Below are 19,412 nucleotides of genomic sequence, written 5' to 3'. Positions count from 1 at the left end.
TAAGAATAAAATGGAAGTAAATGAGCAATCTGTATAAGGTTAGTAATGGGAAATCTATGTGTACAATGCTGTTGGTGGGTATACATTTACCAGATATATTATTTGATGGTCACGACTTGTCAGATGTCTAATTATAGAGTTCTCGGTAACTCTCTCTTTGCATGACACACATATGTAGAATGGTGGTAGCCCATCAGTGTGACACTCAATCACAGAATTCAAACCTAAAAAACACACACACACACACACACACACACACACAAATAGATTTTAAATAACAAAAACAAAAAGAAAACACAAAAAAGTTTGTACTCTTTCAGGAAATTATAAAAACACCAAAGAAATCAAAGACCTCTGAAGGTTCTCTGTGGCATCTATGAACAAGACATTAGCAGCAGATCCTTTAAAGACCACTATTTTCAGCTCAACTCCACCCCTGGACTAACTTTAAAAAATGCTCAAAAATGGGAGGGGTACTGCAGTGATGGTTGGGTTCAGAGATGAGCTGGGAGGGAAACTGAGTGGGCTGGGCTGCTGTGTTTTAATGGCTAACATTAGCTACCAGAAAATATGGAGAGTGGCAGAAACAAACGGCACTTTCGCAACTGAGAGGTCTTACGAGGTTGACAATGTTTTTCCACTACCATCCCCTTCTTCGACGGGGGAAAATGTTTCTGATCAGGCAGTGTGTCTTGAGCCTTACCAGTATGAACCACTGACTCAAGCCGCTGAAAAGTTAACATAGTGCCAGAAACTTATTAACAGCGAGCAGAAGAAGTGTCCGGATGGTAGAACATTCCCTAAACTGTGACAGCACAATTATCTGTTCAGCAAGATCCATATTTCATAAAACCTACATTCTGATTTCCTAGATGTACTGAATTTGGAATGAATAAAGTGGATTTCTTTGAACACTGTCTAAGCTTCATTCATTTTGACATCAAGCTATGAAAAACATACTTCTATTGGGCCATTAGGGCACCATTTCTTTCTATACAGGTGCACTTGTGGGCACTGTTCATGTTGTGACTGTTCTTTTATACATTGACTATTCTGTTTTATGGCCACTAGATGGCGCTGCTAAGGTTAGGCAAACGTGTTCCTTAATTCTGATTTGCTAGTTAGGTCACATGATGAGGGTTAGAGGTCAGTGCAGCCATCTTGGATTTGAGCTGTGTGTGTGGTGAAGCAGGTGTAATTTCATCTCTGTCCATCCTCATGTTTTGTGCCTTAGACATAACTGTTTGTGAGTAAAACTTTCTGCATTATGTTTTAAGATACCGATCAGTAGAATATTACTCTTTCTTGAGCTGTTAGTAATGTTAGATGCCTTTCTATATCACATACTGTGTGGATACAAAGCATGTTGCTTTACAAATATCTCAGTGGTTTTGTAAGCATACTGATGTCTTCCAAAACTGAAGATATGTAATGTTTGTTTGCAGTTTCACAAAAAAGATTTGGGAATCTGGATAAAGTAAACACTGAAGACACTGAAACGCCTTTGGTCCAGCTCTTTATTCAATCCCAGCTGTTTAGCTATCTGTCAAGTTGTGTTAAGTTACATGCAATAAGGACAGAATAGTGAAAAAACACTGCACAGCAGGCACCTAACACTGGAACAGTGGTGAAGCCTTCATATATGCCAGTTATTCTCCCTTACATCAACCTTGTATGCTTGTAGAAGTTGATAGTTATGGAGGGAGCAGACAAAACAGAGGCACAGCAAACTCATGAGACAAGGTCAGTCACCTCTAGTTCATCTTTGGCATCAAAAAGATCAGCGGCTAGTATGGCTGCTGCTCAAGTTCGAGCAAGAGCAGAGGCAGCCCGTGCACGAGCCAGTTTCATCGACAAAGAAACTGCTGTTAGACTAGAAAAGATTTGTATGGAGAGTACCTTGATGGCTTTAGAACAAGAAAAAGAAGCCACTGCTGCTCTGGCTGGAGCTCACCTTTGATGGAAGTCAGAACATTTCAATCAATTTACCTGCAGTAGATTCAAAAGAGCACACCAGCAATTACATAGAACAGCATTTTCAAACCCAAGTGCACCAGCTTCTACCACCGTCACCCCTTCCTCACCAAAGTTGCATCAAACAGGAAGGTGAGGCTTATCAAGTCCAGGAAGGCTCTGAACCATGTTTGCCCAGTCTCTCCTTTTATGGTGAAAGGTCAGATCACTATGTTACATCAAAGCCCAAAGATGTGAAAAAGGAAGAATATCAGCAAACTTCAACACATGATCCCACAGATCATCATCCTTCTGCACAAGGTTATACAGCTTCTCAAACACATCCTCCCTCACGTGAAGACACCTCAGTAAGTGACACTGCCAAATTCCTTGTCCGTTGCGAGCTGTTAAGTTCTGGGCTCCTCAGGTTTGACGATCGCCCAGAAAATTATTGGGCCAAGGCAGGACTGAACCTCTCTTCAAGTGAGTAATTGGATCTTTTGATGTAGTGGCTTGGGCGTCAGTCAGCTGAGTACGTGAAGAGAATCCGAGCTGTGCACATCAGGTATCTTGATATTGGTCTCAAGAAGGCTTGGGAGAGATTAGAAGAGACCTGTGGATCTCCTGAAGTTGTTGAAAAGGCCCTTCTTGACAAAATAGAAAGCTTCCCTGAACTCAACAACAAAGATCCCCTAAAGCTTAGAGAGCTTGGAGATTTATTGCTTGAGCTGGAGTCTGCAAAATCGGAAGGCTACTTGATGGGACTTTATACTTGGACATATCAAGAGGTGTTAATCAAATTGGTAAAAAGTTACCTCACAATCTGCAGGAAAAATGGACTGCTTATGGGTCTCAATACAAAAACTACATAGAGTCACATTCCCCCCATTTTCCGTCTTCACAAAATTTGTCTGTTGAGAAGCTGATTCAAGAAATAATCCAAGTTTTAACCTTTCTTCTGGTGCATTTCACACAAGGTCAGACATGACTGACAAAAGACAAGGCCCTGCAAAGTTTTCCATCGCCACTCATAAAACAGAGATAGCACAAATGGATGATGTGTCTGCAACAAGCACATCTGCTAAAAAGCTGACCAATGTTGAGAAACAGTGCCCATCGCATAAAAAGGCTTTGAGACGTTGTAGAGGTTTCCGAGCAAAACCACTAGAGGAGAGAAAGAGCTATCTCAAGGAACAAGGAGTCTGCTACAGGATCTGTTCCTCCACAACTCACATTGCAAAGGACTGTAAAGATCCTATCAAGTGCAGCAAATGCAACAGTGAGAAACACATTTCATCTCTTCACCCAGAACCAGCTCCGTGGAACCAAGAAGCCTTGCCAAAGCATGGTGGGGAAGAGTCCAGTCTGTGGATATCACGTCAAAATGACAGAAGTCAGTGGTACCGGTCCAAGCCCCAAATCATGCTCTAAAATCTGCCTGGTTAATGTATACCCTCAGAACTGCCCAAAGAACACGGTAAAGATGTACGCCATCCTAGGCGAACAAAGTAACAGATCTTTGGCCAAGTCTGTGTTTTTTGATGTGTTTAACATTGAAGGCACCAACACTCCTTACACACTACGTACCTGTGCTGGTATTTCTGAAACTTCACGGAGAAAGGCAGTTGGATTCCAGACTGAGTCCCTAGATGGCGTAGTAAGTGTATCACTACCTATACTTATTGAATGTGATCACATGCCTGATGATCGTTCTGAAATTCCAACTGCTGAAGCTGCATGGCACTTTGAACACCTGAAACCCATAGCATGTGAGATTCCTAGCATAGACCCTCATGCCCAGATACTTCTACTTCTTGGAAGAGACATTTTTCAGTTACACAAGGTTAGGGAGCAGCTTGATGGTCCCAGTAACTTCTCTTATGCCCAGCGACTTGACCTGGGCTGGGTTATAGTTGGGTATGTCTGCCTGGGTTCTGCACACAGACCAGCTGTTGTGAACACGTTTCGTACCAAGATCCTGTCCAGTGAACGTCCAAGTGTACGCTCTCCATGCCCTAACCTCATTCATGTCAAAGAGAAGCTCATTGTTAAGGTGCAGCAAACATCTCCTTCCACAGTGCCAAGTAAGGTGGTACTAGGATACATCTGCAACCAAACAAGACCCTTCTGTATCTATGTCAGTAATAGAGTGCAAAGAATCCGCAGGTCTACCAGGCCAGAACAGTGGCATTACATACCTTCAAGTTTGAATCCCGCAGATGTTGCTACACGTTCTGTAACTGCTTCAGACTTTCATAACTCTATATGGCTATCTGGACCTACCTTTCTCTGTGATCCAGATGGGTTCTCCACTGAAGAGAAATGTTATGAGCTCATCAACCCAGACTCTGACATTGAAATCTGGTCAAACTGCACCAGTGTAGCAGTCCATGCCGCTTCCAACGCTTTTCCAGCTGGAAGTCCCTCTTGCGTGCCATCGCCTGTCTTATCCATGTCATTCACTCTTGAAAATCCAATGCAGAGAAGAGCACCTGCAGTGGGTGGCATTATTGTTCAAGGCCTCGCAGTGTAGAAGAACTGTCTCAAGCAAAAATTGCTATCCTTGGATCTGTACAGCAAGAAGTCTATTTAGGCAAGTTAGCACTTTTGAAGGCAAGAAAAGAAATTTCCAAGAGCAATACTTTGAGGAAATTAAATCCAATCATTGACGATGGTCTTCTGAGGATTGGAGGAAGACTGAATAATGCTGAGGTACACTTTGAAGAGAAACATCCAATCATCATCCCTGGCAAAAGCCACATCGCTTCTCTACTTGTGAACCACTTTCATGAGCAGACCAAGCACCAAGGCCGTCTTTTTACAGAAGGAGCCATAAGAAGTGCAGGATTCTGGATCGTTGGCGCAAAAAGGTGCATTAATAGACTCATCCACCAGTGTGTTCAGTGTCAGAGGCTCAGAGGCAAAGCCATAGAACGAAAAATGGCTGATCTCCCTGAAGACCACCTCAAAACAGATCCTCCTTTTACCTACATTGGGCTAGACGTGTTTGGACCCTGGACAGTCGTCTCGCAGTGCACTCGGGGAGGCCATGCAAGTAACAAACAATGGGCAGTCATCTTCACATGCCTGTGTGTCCGTGCTGTCCATATTGAGCTGATTGAATCCATGGACACATCTAGCTTTATTAACGCACTTTAAACGCTTCTTTGCCCTTAGGGGCCCTGTAAGACAAATACGCTCTGATTGTGGCTCCAATTTTGTGGGTGCTTGTAAAGAACTGAGAACCAAGCGTAAAAACCTACCTTCGCAAAGAAGGTTGTCACTGGGTTTTCAATCCTCCCCATGCCTCCCATATGGGTGGGGCTTGGGAGAGGATGATTGGTATCTGTCAATGCATACTGGACTCTATGCTCTTGCGTACTCCCCAGTTATGACTCACTCACAAAGTGTTGTCTACGTTTATGGCAGAGGTCTCTGCAATAGTGAATGTAAGACCTTTGGGTTCCATTTCTAGTGATCCTGATTCACCTGCTCTCTTTACCCCAGCCATGTTGCTAACACAAAAGGTCGGCCCTCTTCTTCCTGTGCCAGGAACATTCGACACCAAGGACCTCTTCCGGCAAAAATGGAAGCAATCTTGCAAATACCTTCTGGGAGCGCTGGAGGCACGAATACATAAGCACTCTACACAGCTGCAGAAAATGGCAGACTGAAAGGTCCAATGTCAAAGAGGTAGACTTAGTTCTGATGAAGGACATGCAAGTTAAAAGGAATGAATGGCCTATGGCTTGCGTAAGAAAGGTTTATCCTGGCAGTGACGGGAAAGTCAGGAAGGTGGAGCTGAGAGTCACTAAGGTTGGAACGGCAAAGACTTTCCTCAGACCAATTTCCCAAGTCATTTATCTCATGTCACCATCGTAGACAGGAGAATAACGACTGACAGTGTATAGTGGTATTTTACAATACCAGATGGGGAGTGTTGTGACTTCTTTCATACATTGACTATTCTATTTTACAGCACTAGATGGCGCTGCTAAGGTTAGGCAAAAGTGTTCCTTAATTCTGATTTGCTGGTTAAGTCACATTATGAGGGTTAGAGGTCAGTGCAGCCATCTTGGATGCGAGCTGTGTGTGTGATGAAGCAGTAATTTCATCTCTGTCCATCCTCACTTTTTGTGCTGTAGACATAACTGTTTGTGAGTAAAACTTTCTGCATTATGTTTTAAGATACTGATGAGTAGAATATTACATACATTTTCTTTTTTTTGAACATTCTGTTTTTTCTTTTGTAATGTTCAACAATGACAACAGAGTACAGTATAAACTAATATAAGAGAACTCCTTGTTTGGTTTCCTACACCCTTTCCCACAAAGACCCGTCCTTGTCTCTCTACTCCACCCAAAGCAATATAATAAAACAGTGATAATAAACATAAGTACAAATACAAATAGGAGATGGATAAAATAGAAAATAAAATTGGCAGAACATGCAAACTAACTAAAATAAATAAATAAAAAACAAAAAAATTAAATAAAATACTAAAATGAATGAATAAATAAATAAAATAATACATAAAATAAACATATGCACATATCCATATACCTACACAGATACATATGTACATACCTACACATATATACATGTACATACACACACACAGGGGTAGACCCCTTCCAGTTCAAAAAAATAAGGCCTCTTGCTAGCAGGGTGGAGAAGGCAATAACATGGCACTTGTCTTTAGTTAGAGATGATCCTTCAGGTCGTGTGCCAAATAAAGCCAGTAGGGGATGTGGCTCAATTACGACACCATAGATGTCATTAAAAAACTTAAATATACTCCTCCAGAATCCCCTCCAGTCTAGGGCATGACCAAAACATATGGGCTAAGGGGGCTGGCGTTTGCTTACATCTACTGCATGCCGAGCTGGTATTAGGAAATATTTTGGCCAATTTGGCATTAGTGAAATGGAGCCTGTGGAGTATTTTAAATATCAACCCGTGTCTTGCACAAGGGGACGATGAGTGCATCTGGTGAAGAATGCCCTCCCATTCAACATCTGAAAAACTTATAGCTAAGTCCTGCTGCCATGCAGCCCTAAGATGCTCCAACACCTGAGGATTTATAGAGCTAATAGTAAAATATATATGGGAAATAGTGCCACGTTTATTGGGATTTAAACTCAGCAACATATCAACTATTGACAATGGGGGTAAACTAGGGAAGGAGCTAAATGCTTTTTGAGTAAAGCTCCTTATCTGAAGATACCTGAAAAAGTGGCTTCTCGGTAGTTTAAATCTTTGGGAAAATTCGGTGAAAGACAGGAATGAGTTATCTGAAAACAAATCTTTTAAGCTTCTAATTCCATTCTTGTACCACATACAAAAAGCTGAGTCAGAATAGGAAGGTAGGAACAAATAGTTTGACACAATGGGACTCAAAACTGAAATCAATTGTAACCCGAAGTGTTTCTGGAATTGGGACCAAATTTTTAAGGTATCGGTGACTACAGGATTAAGAAAACAAAGAGAGGTACCTCCAGTTTTGGGGAGAGAAGAGCATACCAAAGAGCTTAAAGAAAATGGGCTGCAAGATCTCTCTGCTTGCACCCATATTGGAATAGAAGGGGAGTCTTCTGGAGACATTCAAACACTATCTTTTGAATATTGCATGCCCAGTAGTAAAATAAAAAATTTGGCAGTGCCATCCCACCCTGCTGCCTTGGTGTCGGTAAAAAGGTTTTCTTAATGCGGCAACCTTTATTCCCCCACAGAAATGCAGTAACCAATTTATCTACATTGTTAAAGAAACTTTTTCTGATAAAAACAGGGATATTAGAAAATAAGTATAGAAAACGGGGTAGAATTATCATTTTAACTAAATTAACTCGCCCTAGTAAAGAGAGCGGCAGTGCGGACCATCTAATAAAATCTTTCCTGGTACGATCATGGAGGGGGACAAAGTTAGAGTCAAAGAGAGCATCGAGGGAGCATGCGACTGTTATGCCAAGATATTGAAATCCTCTGTGCTTTAAAAGGAATGATGGAAGGGGGTAATATGTTAGTTAGTGAGTTGATAGGGAAATACTCACTTTTCTGTAAGTTTAGTTTGTAGCCAGAGAATTTCCCAAAGTTCTCTAAGATGGAGAGAATGTGGGGGACTGATGATAGGGGGTTTGAGACATAAAGAAAGAGGTCGTCTGCGTACAGCGAGACCTTGTGCTCAACATCCTTACGGCGAATACCTTTGAAGTCAGGACACTGTCGCAGAGCCACGGCCAATGGTTCTATAGCTATAGTGAACAATAAAGCAGATAGGGGGCATCCTTGCCTCATGCCTTGTTCTAAGTGGATATACTGCGAATGGAAGTTGTTAGTACATACAGATGCTACCAGGGATGCATATAACAATTTGATCCAAGAAATAAACTTAGGAGGGAAACCAAACTTTTCAAGAGTATGGAAGAGATAAGGCCATTCCACTCTATCAAAAGCCTTTTCCGTGTCCAAAGAGAATATTATTTCTTGCGAATCCAAAGGAGCTTCTGTATAAATTACATTAAATAAGCGACTCAAATTACTGAAAGAGTTGCGTCCCCGTATAAAGCCTGTTTGATCCATCAAGATGATTGAGGATAAAACTATTTCAAGTCGCAATGCACAAACAAAAAAAAAGCTTTAGCCAATATTTTAAAATCTACATTTAAAAGTGAAACAGGTCTGTATGAATCACAGAGAGTAGGGTCCTTGTTTTCTTTGGCCAAGAGAGATATTGATGCTTGTGTTAGAGTAGGTGGTAGACAGCTGTTAGAAAAGGATTCGTTAAATACAGAGAGAAGTAGCAGAGCCAACAGAGTTGAGAACTTCTTATAGAACTCCAGAGGGAAGCCATCTGGTCCTGGTGACTTGCCACTCTGCATAGTCATTTTTGCAGTGGTGATTTCAGGCAAGTCAAGCAGGTCTCCCAGATTAGGATTAAGTTGGTCGCTAATTAACGGTAGGTCCAAGTTAGAGAAAAAAGAATGCATTCGACTTGGATCAATGGGATACTGTGAGGCATACAAAGATGTGAAGAAACTACAGAATCTATCATTGATATCTTTATGGTTATGCACCAGCTGTGGACTGTACCTGTGTTATCATTCTAGAAGCAGTGGACTGGCGAGCTTGTAAGGCCAAAAGCTTACTCGCTTTATCTCCAAATTCATAAAATTTATGTCGCATTCTCAACAGCCTCTGTTCCTCCTGAGAAGTGGAAATTAAATTATATTCAGTTTGAAGATGCACCCTTTCTTTAAACAGGGTAGGGCTAGAGGACATGGCCCACTGCTCATCTAATTTTAGAGTCTGATAGCTCCTTTAATTTGGCTGTTGCTTTTTAATTTGAGATGTAAAAGAAATTCTGACCTCATATATATGCCTTAAGGGTCTCCCATAGAATAGATCTTGATATTTCTGAGGTATCATTGGTGTCCAGGAAAAACCTTATTTCACTGGTTACAAATGCTACGAATTTATTATCAGAAAGCAAAAGAGGGTTCAATCACCATGGATTAATGGGCGGCGGTTCATCAGGGAAGTTGAGTTCGAATGAACATGGAGCATGGTCAGAGATGACAATGCCATGGTATGTGCTTGATAAAATAAAGGGCAACAAGTTTTTAATCAACCAAAAAAAAAAATCAATGCGACTATATGAATGGTGTACTGGGGGAAAAAAAGGAAAAGGCTTCTGAAGTTGAAAAAAAGAATCTCCAGGGGTCTAACAGTCTGCACTGCTCACAGAAGTTCTGAATCACCAAGGCTGATTTTGAGAGCTGGGTGTTTTTTGTGGATGACCAGTCTAACATCGGATCAAGCACGCAATTAAAATCTCCACCCATAATTACTGAACATTTATCCATTACCGGAATCCTGGCAATAACTTTGTTGAAAAAATTAACATCATCAAAATTTGGGGCATAAATATTTACAAGGACAATCAATTTCCCAAAAAGATGACCCACTACTATCACATAGCGTCCGTTAGGATCAGATATCACTTGGTCACTAGTAAAGGATACATTCCTATTCATCAAAATGGCAACACCTCTACCTCTCACATTGAGACTGGAATGGAATACCCGTCCTCCCCAGCTCCATCTAATCTTGATTACTTCAGAAATGAGGATATATGAGTTTCTTGTAAAAACACTATATTAGAGTTAAGTTGACAGAGGTGAGTAAATATCCTATTTCTTTTAATAGTGGAGTTCATGCCCTTTACATTCCAAGTAATGAAATTAACACTTGTTTGACTAACCCTTGCCATTCCCTCTAAGCATATATATATATATATATATATATATAAATATATATATATATATATATATATATATAAAATGAGAATATGTGCTCAAGAGTAATCTGAACGGGAGTGAGACATAGCAATAATGGATAAATATTAATGAGAAATTACTAATATTTCTCAAATAAAATGCAACCAAACTTAAAATATTAATTAAATGGAGCAGCAGAAAGCACGGGATACCCCCCAAACCCCCTAACCCCCCATAACCCCACATCCTCCAAAAGGGGATGTATAACCTTCCCCCACCCCAAAAAGAAAACGCTGGGCTGCTTACAACGTTGCCCATCTGAGAGCAGTTCTGCTCCACTAATTAACAGCAATTGAAGTCAATAGATTACTATTTCCTGCACTGAAAAAATATAGATATACATGTATACATATACACATACATACACACACACACACACACACACGTATACAAAGCTATACATACATATGTTAATATATGTACCCATGTATCTACATACACAAACAGACACACATATACACATGGCTCCCTGCCACAGAGTACAATGGCCTTACACAAAATGCTAGTTAAGAAACTCGTATGGTAGAACTATTTACATAGCTAACGAAATTCTCTGAACAATTCTAATCACGATTATAAATTGTAAATCAATGAGAACATAGATTAAGCATAGAGTAAACATGGTATGTCTATATTAGGAATTCTAAATCAGTATGTTTAAATGCTGAAGCGGCATACCTCCACAGAATGTGGATCGTCCATACCCACACTCACTGTACGCTTGCATCCAGGGAGAGATTCAATCCCTGTAATAACTCTGTGACCTGTTGAGGCGATTCAAAGACATGCTTGACCCCTTTATGGTTGATTCTCAAACGGGCAGGGAAAAGCAGCCCATACTCAATGCCAGCCTCGCGGAGTTGGGGTTTGATTGCCGCAAACGCAGCTCTCTGTCTGGCCACATCTGCACTGAAGTCCAGGTAGATATGGATCCAATTACCTTGAAACTGCAGTTGCCCCTTCTCTCGTGCCAGCTGGAATATCCGATCCCTGGTTTGGAAATAATGAAGGCGCACAATCATTGGCCTCGGCGACTGATGCTCCTTCGGCATGGGAGCTAAGGAGCGATGTGCACGATCTATGACCAGCGGCTTGGGGAAGGAGTCAGACCCAAAAACATCCAGTAGGAGAGATTCCATGAATGATGCTAGTCAGGGACCCTCTAGGCGCTCGGGAATTCCGATGACTCAGATGTTATTTCTTTCTGCACGATTTCGAGGTCATCAGGTTTCGCCCAAATGGTTTCGTTTTCTTTCACAAGCGCAGAACACATGTTCTCTAAGGTAGTAACACACGAGTCCACCTCAGTCAGAGAGTTCCCAGCGTCCTCCAGGTTTTGTTCCAGTGTATGTAAACTAGCTTTTAGACTCGAAATGGACGACCTTAATTCCCCAAGAATCTCGGCCCTGAGCATGGATACTTCGGACTTTATGCCACAGAGTAGCTGCCTGATGTCGTCCGATTGCTCTGGAGCACTGTTGGCTGACGCTGACGCGGCCCCGTCGAGGTCCTCGCCGCTTTCCGCCAACCTGCTCTTTGTGTTCACTCTTGGCATGTTTAATCTCCCACTTTACGGTCAGCTTTACTGGAATGTGTTACTATTTACCACATGGGACAAGTGCACCAGAAAAAAGCGAGGAAAAAGCTGTAAATTGAGCAAAAATTTCTGCGGAGCAGTGGCTTCCAACCTTATTATGCCGCCATCTTAACCGGAAGCTACATACATTTTCTTGAGCTGTTAGTAGTAAATGCTGTTAGTAATGTTAGATGCCTTTCTATATCACATACTGTGTGGATACAAAGCATGTTGCTTTACAAATATCTCAGTGGTCTATTTTGTAAGCATACTGATGTCTTCCAAAACTGAAGATATGTAATGTTTGCAGTTTCACAAAAAAGATTTGTGAATCTGGATAAAGTAAACACTAAAGACACTGAAACGCCTTTGGTCCAGCTCTTTATTCAATCCCAGCTGTTTAGCTATTTGTCAAGTTGTGTTAAGTTACACGCAATAAGGACAGAATAGTTCAAATCTCTCACTTGTTGAGAACACATGCAGTAGGGTAGCAGCTGAGGTATGTTAAAAGTTAGCGCAGAAAAAAGCCAACTCAACCTTTGTAGCCTAAGCTAGTTAGCTCATGCTAGCCATTCTCTAGCATTGCCAGCATCACAACCTAGCTTTTAGCATGCTGCCTGTTTGATTCCAAGCACAGAAGTATAACAGGGAGACTGTACCGAACCAAACAGGTTGCTCACAGATGTGGCCAGGTTGGGGTTGCGGACATCGCTTAATCAGTCCTTTAGGTTACCTAAACATACGTTGGACATGAATGTGCTACTCATAACATCTTACAAATTAAGTTTAGATTAATTGGGTTATTTACAGTTGTTACAGACATCTGGCATATTGCAACTTTGTGAGGTGGTGCTGGGGGTATTTAGCTCAGCAAGTGAGTGTGGTTATCTCCTCACTCTAGGCTGTGCAGAGGTGGAACTGACCATGATAAAAATGTTATTTTTACAGTTTTTTTATTTTACATTTCAAGCAAGGCTGGCGTATATTACTATTACAGAGCAATGCATTTCAGCTGTTAATGGAAAAAAAGGTCTTGTAAGGGTCTAGTAACGCTAAGTCCTGCAAGATGCAAGGTGAAGCTGCCGTAAATTGCAGTTTTTGTTCTAGTACATCCCACAGATGCTTGATCATATTGAGACCTGGGGAATTCGGAGGACAGAGCAACATTTTGAACTCATCAAGTTCCTAACCCACTCCTGAACAATGTGTGCACTGTGGCAGGGCACATTATCCTGCTGAAAAAGGCCACTTTCATCTGGGAATACCACTGCCATGAAGGGGTATACCTGGTCTGCAACAATGTAGGTAGGTGGCATGTGTCCAATTGACATCTACATGAATGCCTGTTTTCAGTGCATCCTGGTGCCATCGCTTCCCCAGGTAATCAGCACACACATACCCAGCTGTCCACATGATATAAAACTCATTAGATAAGGCGACCAAAGGTAGACAGGGGCTGGCATGGGCACTCTGACAGGTCTACAGCTACAAAGCTTATACACAGCAGGGTGTGATGCATTGTGTGTTGTGACACATTCTCTCTCCACTGCTGACTGGGAGCACACCCACAAGCCTTTTGCCATTTTGGAGATTCTCCAATTGATGACAATTTAGCCCTAGGGAAAGACGCTCTGCCCATTTGTTCTGCAACAAACACGTTGACTACAAGGGCCAACTGTTCACTTACCATGTAACATATCCCAGACCTTAACATTCGCTGTTGTTACGAGATGATCAACACTGTCCGCTTTATTTGAGCAGTCACAATGGGTTCGCTCATCAGTGTGTAAAACATGAGGTTTCACAGTAATGTGCAATTGAAACACAAGACATCTGGTTCTAACTATAACTTAGAGCAGGAAACCACCCAGAATATATTTTTAGGTGTTTTTTGTAGCAGTTTCCAAAGCTGCAGCTCACCTTTGATTTGACTATTCAGACCAGAGGCCTATTTCACACATTTGTGAGCAATTTGTGAGCAATAATCTTTGTTTCATGTGAATGAGCTAACCTGGCAATAAAACATTTTATTTTCATTTTCTCTCTAGGTCTTAGAGGATTTGTTCCTGGGTGGTCCATGTAGCTAAACAGTTTGAACCCCCACTGCAACTCCTGGTGCACATCAAATTAGCTTCCCAAGGAGGTCCATCTTCATTTTTGTTTGCTTCAAAGCGAATTACTGTGTGGGTTCTTTGAAGAAAAAATGTAATACAGATCAATCACTGGTAAAAGTCTTTTTGGCAGAGTCTCTGATTTATTCAGATTATTCTGACTGCCTGCTTTACTAGCATTTACACTTCTTTGGTCATCATCTTGAACTCCATTGCAGATACAAATTCCACTTTAACAATCCATTCTTGATATTTTGTTAGCCATCTTGTGCATGAACAATTGATTCAAGACACACAGCTGGAAAAGACACAACCAAACTACTGAACAGTTACGTGTGATCCTCTAAAGTACGAGGGCTTCATGTGTATGAAGGAAAGAAGGTTCACTTAATATCATTTTACAAACTCTTACATAAAAGCTGAAAGACTGCATTTTGATTTTTGTCACTGCTCCTTACCTATATCGCTGTACCTAGTAGAGGGCCAAAACACAATCAAATACGTTGTCACTCTGCAATTACTGAATCAGAAGTATCACTCTATAAATCAGCTTCTAAGGAATCACAGAAACCTCTGCTAAGCGCACTGGTGTCCAATGAATTAACATTCCATATATGACAAATGACAGCTCAGAAACTCTCTGGAAGATCACCAGCTTTCTGGTATGCTTCTCTCCAATGTTCACATTTAGCAAAAAAAAAAAATATATATATATACACACACACACACACACACACACACACATACATACATACATATATATATATATATATATATAATATATATATATATATATATATATATATATATATATATATATATATATATATATATATATATATATATATACACATATACATATATATATACACACATATACAAACAAACTGCACCTGCTGATTAGAACAACAAAAGGATTGCCACAGTAGGGTTAGGGTTAATAAAACATTTTTCTTCGCTGTGCTAAGGAAACTATGAACAGCCAAGGAAGAAGCCTACAGAATTGGTAACCATGATGCATACAAATAGCCTAGGTGTGTACTCAATTCAAGCAGTCAGAGTTTCCAAGCGCAACTACAGAGACAAAGTGGAACACCATTTCACGGAAATTATCGTTCCTCCATTTTAAGGGGGTGCTAGACAGTTATCTTCTACAAATCAAAAGCCTCCAATGTGGCAGCAGTCCTCTTACTGCCAAACCAAAGTTGCTGGAGGGAGTGTTTTCTGCTTTCTCTGCTCTATCTTGCTAGTCTCTTGTGGGTTTTTACATTTTCGATTCGCTGTTGCATATTACTTGCAATAAATTACGACCGCCGATCTTTGGAAGTTAGATTTGTTGGACTCTCATTGGATTCATGTGACAGTGCAGCATGTTTAGTTATGCTTCTCTCTCAGTCACTAGTGACTGCAGTGTTACTAGCTTTGTTTGTGAGAAGTAAGTTACTCTTGTGCTTGACAGAGAAGATTATATTAGAGGAGTGTATCCGGAAATTAGAAAAGATCAGGGCTAATCATCAGGGCTCAGACTCGCTGTTAGAAGCTCTGGGTGCCTCAGGGAGAACTGGCACGCCCTTGACTCCGGTAGCAGAGCCCTTACAGCGGGGCGAATGAGTGGTGTCTCAGCGGCATAGTTGCAAAGCTAAAGCTACCCCTAGCGAGCACCACTCTCCCATTCACATGTCCAACAGGTTTGCCCCACTCAATGAGACACCCCCTGAGACACCTGCTGAAAGAGCTCAGAAAACAATGTGGTCTTTGTAGATAATTTGTCTACTTTTGAGGGCAAGTCTGGTCTTTTGAGTCGGGATGGTATCCACCCCTTGAGGGAGGGTGCTGCTCTCATTTCATGTAGCAAAGCTCGTAGTCTCTCAGATAGCCATCAGCGTAGGACAGTTGCTGACAAACCAGGGCCAAGGCCAGGCAGCAGACAAACAGGCTAAACCGACCGTCTGCTAGCTGCCTTGAGACGGACATAGGTTCCACCCAATTGAAACTGGGTCTGTTCCCCAAATAAAAAACAGCATCAAAAATCCTCAAAAAGTTTGTTCTAGTAATTTGATTAATATCAGACCAGTTATACAGGTTTGCAGTCTTTGCAGCTTTGGTCTAAAACTAGGACTGCTTAACATGATCTCTTACATCTAAGGCCATTGTTGTAAATGAAATTATAAATGATTATGAATTCGATGCTCTGTGCCTCACAGAAACGTGGATTAGACCTGATGAATACTTCGGTCTAAATGAAGCCACCTCCACAGGCTACAGTTATGCGCATGGCCCTCAGTGCGCATAGCAGTGGAGGTATAGCAACCATCTATACAAAAGTTTTAGCCGTGAGCCAAAAAGTAGGCTACAAATACTCTTCTTTTGAAATTCTTTTTCAAGCTTTAAAACAGACTGAGACAACTGGAGCAAAAATGGCACCTGACTAAACTAGAAGTATTCCAGTCCACCTGGAGGGATAGCCTTATAGACTATAGAAGATCACTTACTGCAGCATGCTCACCCTATCTCTCCTCTCTCATTGAAAATAAAAAGAATAATCCTAGATTATTATTCAGCACCATTTCTAAACCGACTAAGAACCAAACAGTTACTGAACCTCAGATGCCATTAGCCTACAACATCAATTATGTTACGAATTTCTTCAGTAATACAACTGATAAAAACTGGCAAATTCAGAACACACAGTTAAAATCTACAAACCTGCTGCCTTACAAAGCCAATCCCGATCTTAAGAACATCGTGACTGCTGCAGAGAGGCTGGAAACGTTTACCTTACCTCAACAAAATGAACTAGTTAAAATTATTTCCTCATCAAAATCTTCTACTTGCTATATTCTAAAACTAATTCCACTACTTGGCTATATTCCAAAACTAATTCCACTACTTGGCTATATTCCAGAAACTCTTAAACTAGCAGTAATTAGACCTCTGATTCAGAAAGCTAATCTTGATCACTGCAAGCTTTCAAATTATAGACCTATCTCAGATCTTCCCTTTACAAAAAAAGGTCTTGGAAAAAGTTGTGGCAAAACAATTAAAGTTCCTATTTGCACATACATGAAAATTTCAGTCTGGTTTTGAGCCACATCATAGTAGAGAGAGAGCACTAGTGAAAATTGTAAACGATCTCTTATTATTGTCTGACCAAGGAAATGTATCTTTGCTAGTCCTCCTTGATCTTAGTGCGGCATTTGATACGATAGACCACTGTATCTTACTAGATAAACTAGAAAACCTTGTAGGAGTAACGGGAATTGCTCTTTCCTGGTTCAGATCTTACCTGACTGATCGCTATCAGTTTGTAAATGTAAGTGGGGAATCATCTGTTCTTGCAAAAGTAAAGTATGGTGTTCCACAAGGCTCTGTTTAACAACCTATATTATTCATATTCTATATGCTACCACTGGGTACCATTATCAGTAAACACAGCATAAATTTCCACAGCTACGCTGATGAGACACATTTAAATCAGCCAAACCAGATGATAAACTTCAGCTTAACAAGACTGAGGACTGTTTAAAAGACATAAAAGACTGGATGTCAAGTAACTTTCTCCAAGTCAACTCAGATAAAACAGAGGTTCTTCTTCTTGGTCCAAAAGCTGCTAGAAACAAACTATATATTAACACAAACTTTACAGTTTCTCAGTTGCATCAGGTACATCTGTAAAAAAGCCTTGGTCTCACAATAGATCCTGATCTGTCTTTCAAATGCACATAAATATTACTAGAATAGCCTTCCTGCACCTCCGCAATATTGCTAAATTAAGAAATGCATTGTCTCTACAGGATGCAGAAAAAGCTAGTTCATGCATTTATTACCTCAAGGCTGGATTACTGTAATGCTTTGCTGTCTGGATGTTCCAGCAAAAGCCTTAACAAGCTGCAGTTAGTCCAGAGCGCTGCAGCCAGAGTCCTCACAAGAACCAGAAAGTTTGACTATATCAGTCCAGTTTTATCACGGTTTGCCAGTTAAATTTCGCATTGATTACAAAATTCTTTTACTGTCATAAAGCTCTAAATGGCCTTGCCCCTCAGTACCTAAGTGAATTTCTGTCTTACTATGAACCATCACACCTACTTAGATCACAAGGTGCTGGCTTACTATTAGTACCTAAAATTAATAAAGCTACATCAGGGGGTAGAGCCTTCTAATACAAAGCCTCCCAACTTTGGAATAATCTTCCAGTCAGTGTTTGGGCTAAAGTCTAGGCTAAAAACCCACTTGTTTAGTCAAGCCTTTGGTAATTAGTTTCTCCTGTTAGATAAAAGGTGCAGATCTGGGGGTTCATGGACATGGACAGTATTATTGTATACTGGGAGTGTTGGTGCTGTTGTCCTGCTGCTCTCGCGCATTCGCTCAGGTTTGCTGATGGTGGAGCGGAGGGCTGCGGGCATGTCAGGGAGCCCTCATCTGTTACCTTCTGGCTCTCTCTTTTAGTTAGGCTGTAATAACTAGACCTGCCAAAGTCTCTGCTGCACTCTGCTAACCCTGTAAACTGTAATCAGTCACTCTTAACAGAACTAACTCTGTTTTCTTTTTCTTTGCAGAGTTGAACAGCTCAGTAAACCCAAACTCTCATACACAATGAGGACTGTTGGGCCCCGAAGGTCCACAAGGCTGCCATGCCCAAGTTCCTTATAAACACATATGGGCTTGTGGGCTCCTCAGGTTCATTGGTAGCACATGAGAGCCAATGCTCCTCCCCAGTCCAGAGCAGGACGGTGGATTCTCTTCTCCAGTATAAGAAATGGCACTACTCGTTGCTGATAATGGCACCCCAACTTTCACACCACAACACCTACAACCTCGTGCCCATCACCCACTCCTATTATCACCAAACATCAACTCAGTTGCACAGATAAAGATGATGAGGAAAGTGGTCAACCCTGATGGTGTCTCAAGTGTACCACTCAAGCATTGTGCTGAACAGCAATACCCAACATTGCTGATCTCTTTAATCAGCAGTTTGCATACATAACTAACGGGTCTGTAGACAATGCTATTAATTTGGCTCTACATAATATCCTGCAGCACCTGGACAGTGCTAACACATATGCCCATGAGCTGTTTGTTGACTTCAGCTCTGCCTTCAACACCATATTTCTTTTCCTGTATAAACTGAGACAGTTAAAATATTCCCCTTCCTGTCATCTGCCGAATTTACAACTTCCAATCCAACAGGAAACATTACGGTGGGTTTTTTGGTTCCCTTCTGACTCAGCATGGTGCTCCATAGGACTGTGTTCACCCCTTGCTCTACTCTCCATACCAATGACTGTACTTCCTACAGCCACTCTGTTAGAAGGAAAAATAAATAAAGTTTGTGAATGACACCACCCTGCTTGGTCTTCTCAAACAATGATGAGTTCACATACCGTGAGGAAGTAAGATGCCTAGTAACAACAGTGTGGAGCCAACAACAAAAA

General features: G+C 41.2%; 1 protein-coding gene across 1 annotated transcript in view; it reads right to left on the bottom strand.

Annotated features, from left to right (window-relative positions):
• The window catches only part of LOC118804896, a 70,721-nt gene that overhangs the window by 22,688 nt on the left and 28,621 nt on the right, over positions 1–19,412 (bottom strand). Inside the window, exon 33 of the mRNA XM_036565509.1 lies at positions 91–224. Coding sequence (XP_036421402.1) covers positions 91–224 — 134 coding nt within the window. The remainder of the gene's footprint in view (positions 1–90; positions 225–19,412) is intronic.

Source organism: Colossoma macropomum, unplaced genomic scaffold (assembly GCF_904425465.1).
Source record: "Colossoma macropomum unplaced genomic scaffold, Colossoma_macropomum, whole genome shotgun sequence".
Lineage (NCBI taxonomy): Eukaryota > Metazoa > Chordata > Actinopteri > Characiformes > Serrasalmidae > Colossoma > Colossoma macropomum.
Note: the sequence above shows the minus strand (reverse complement) of the source record. Positions and strands in the feature narration are given on the sequence as shown.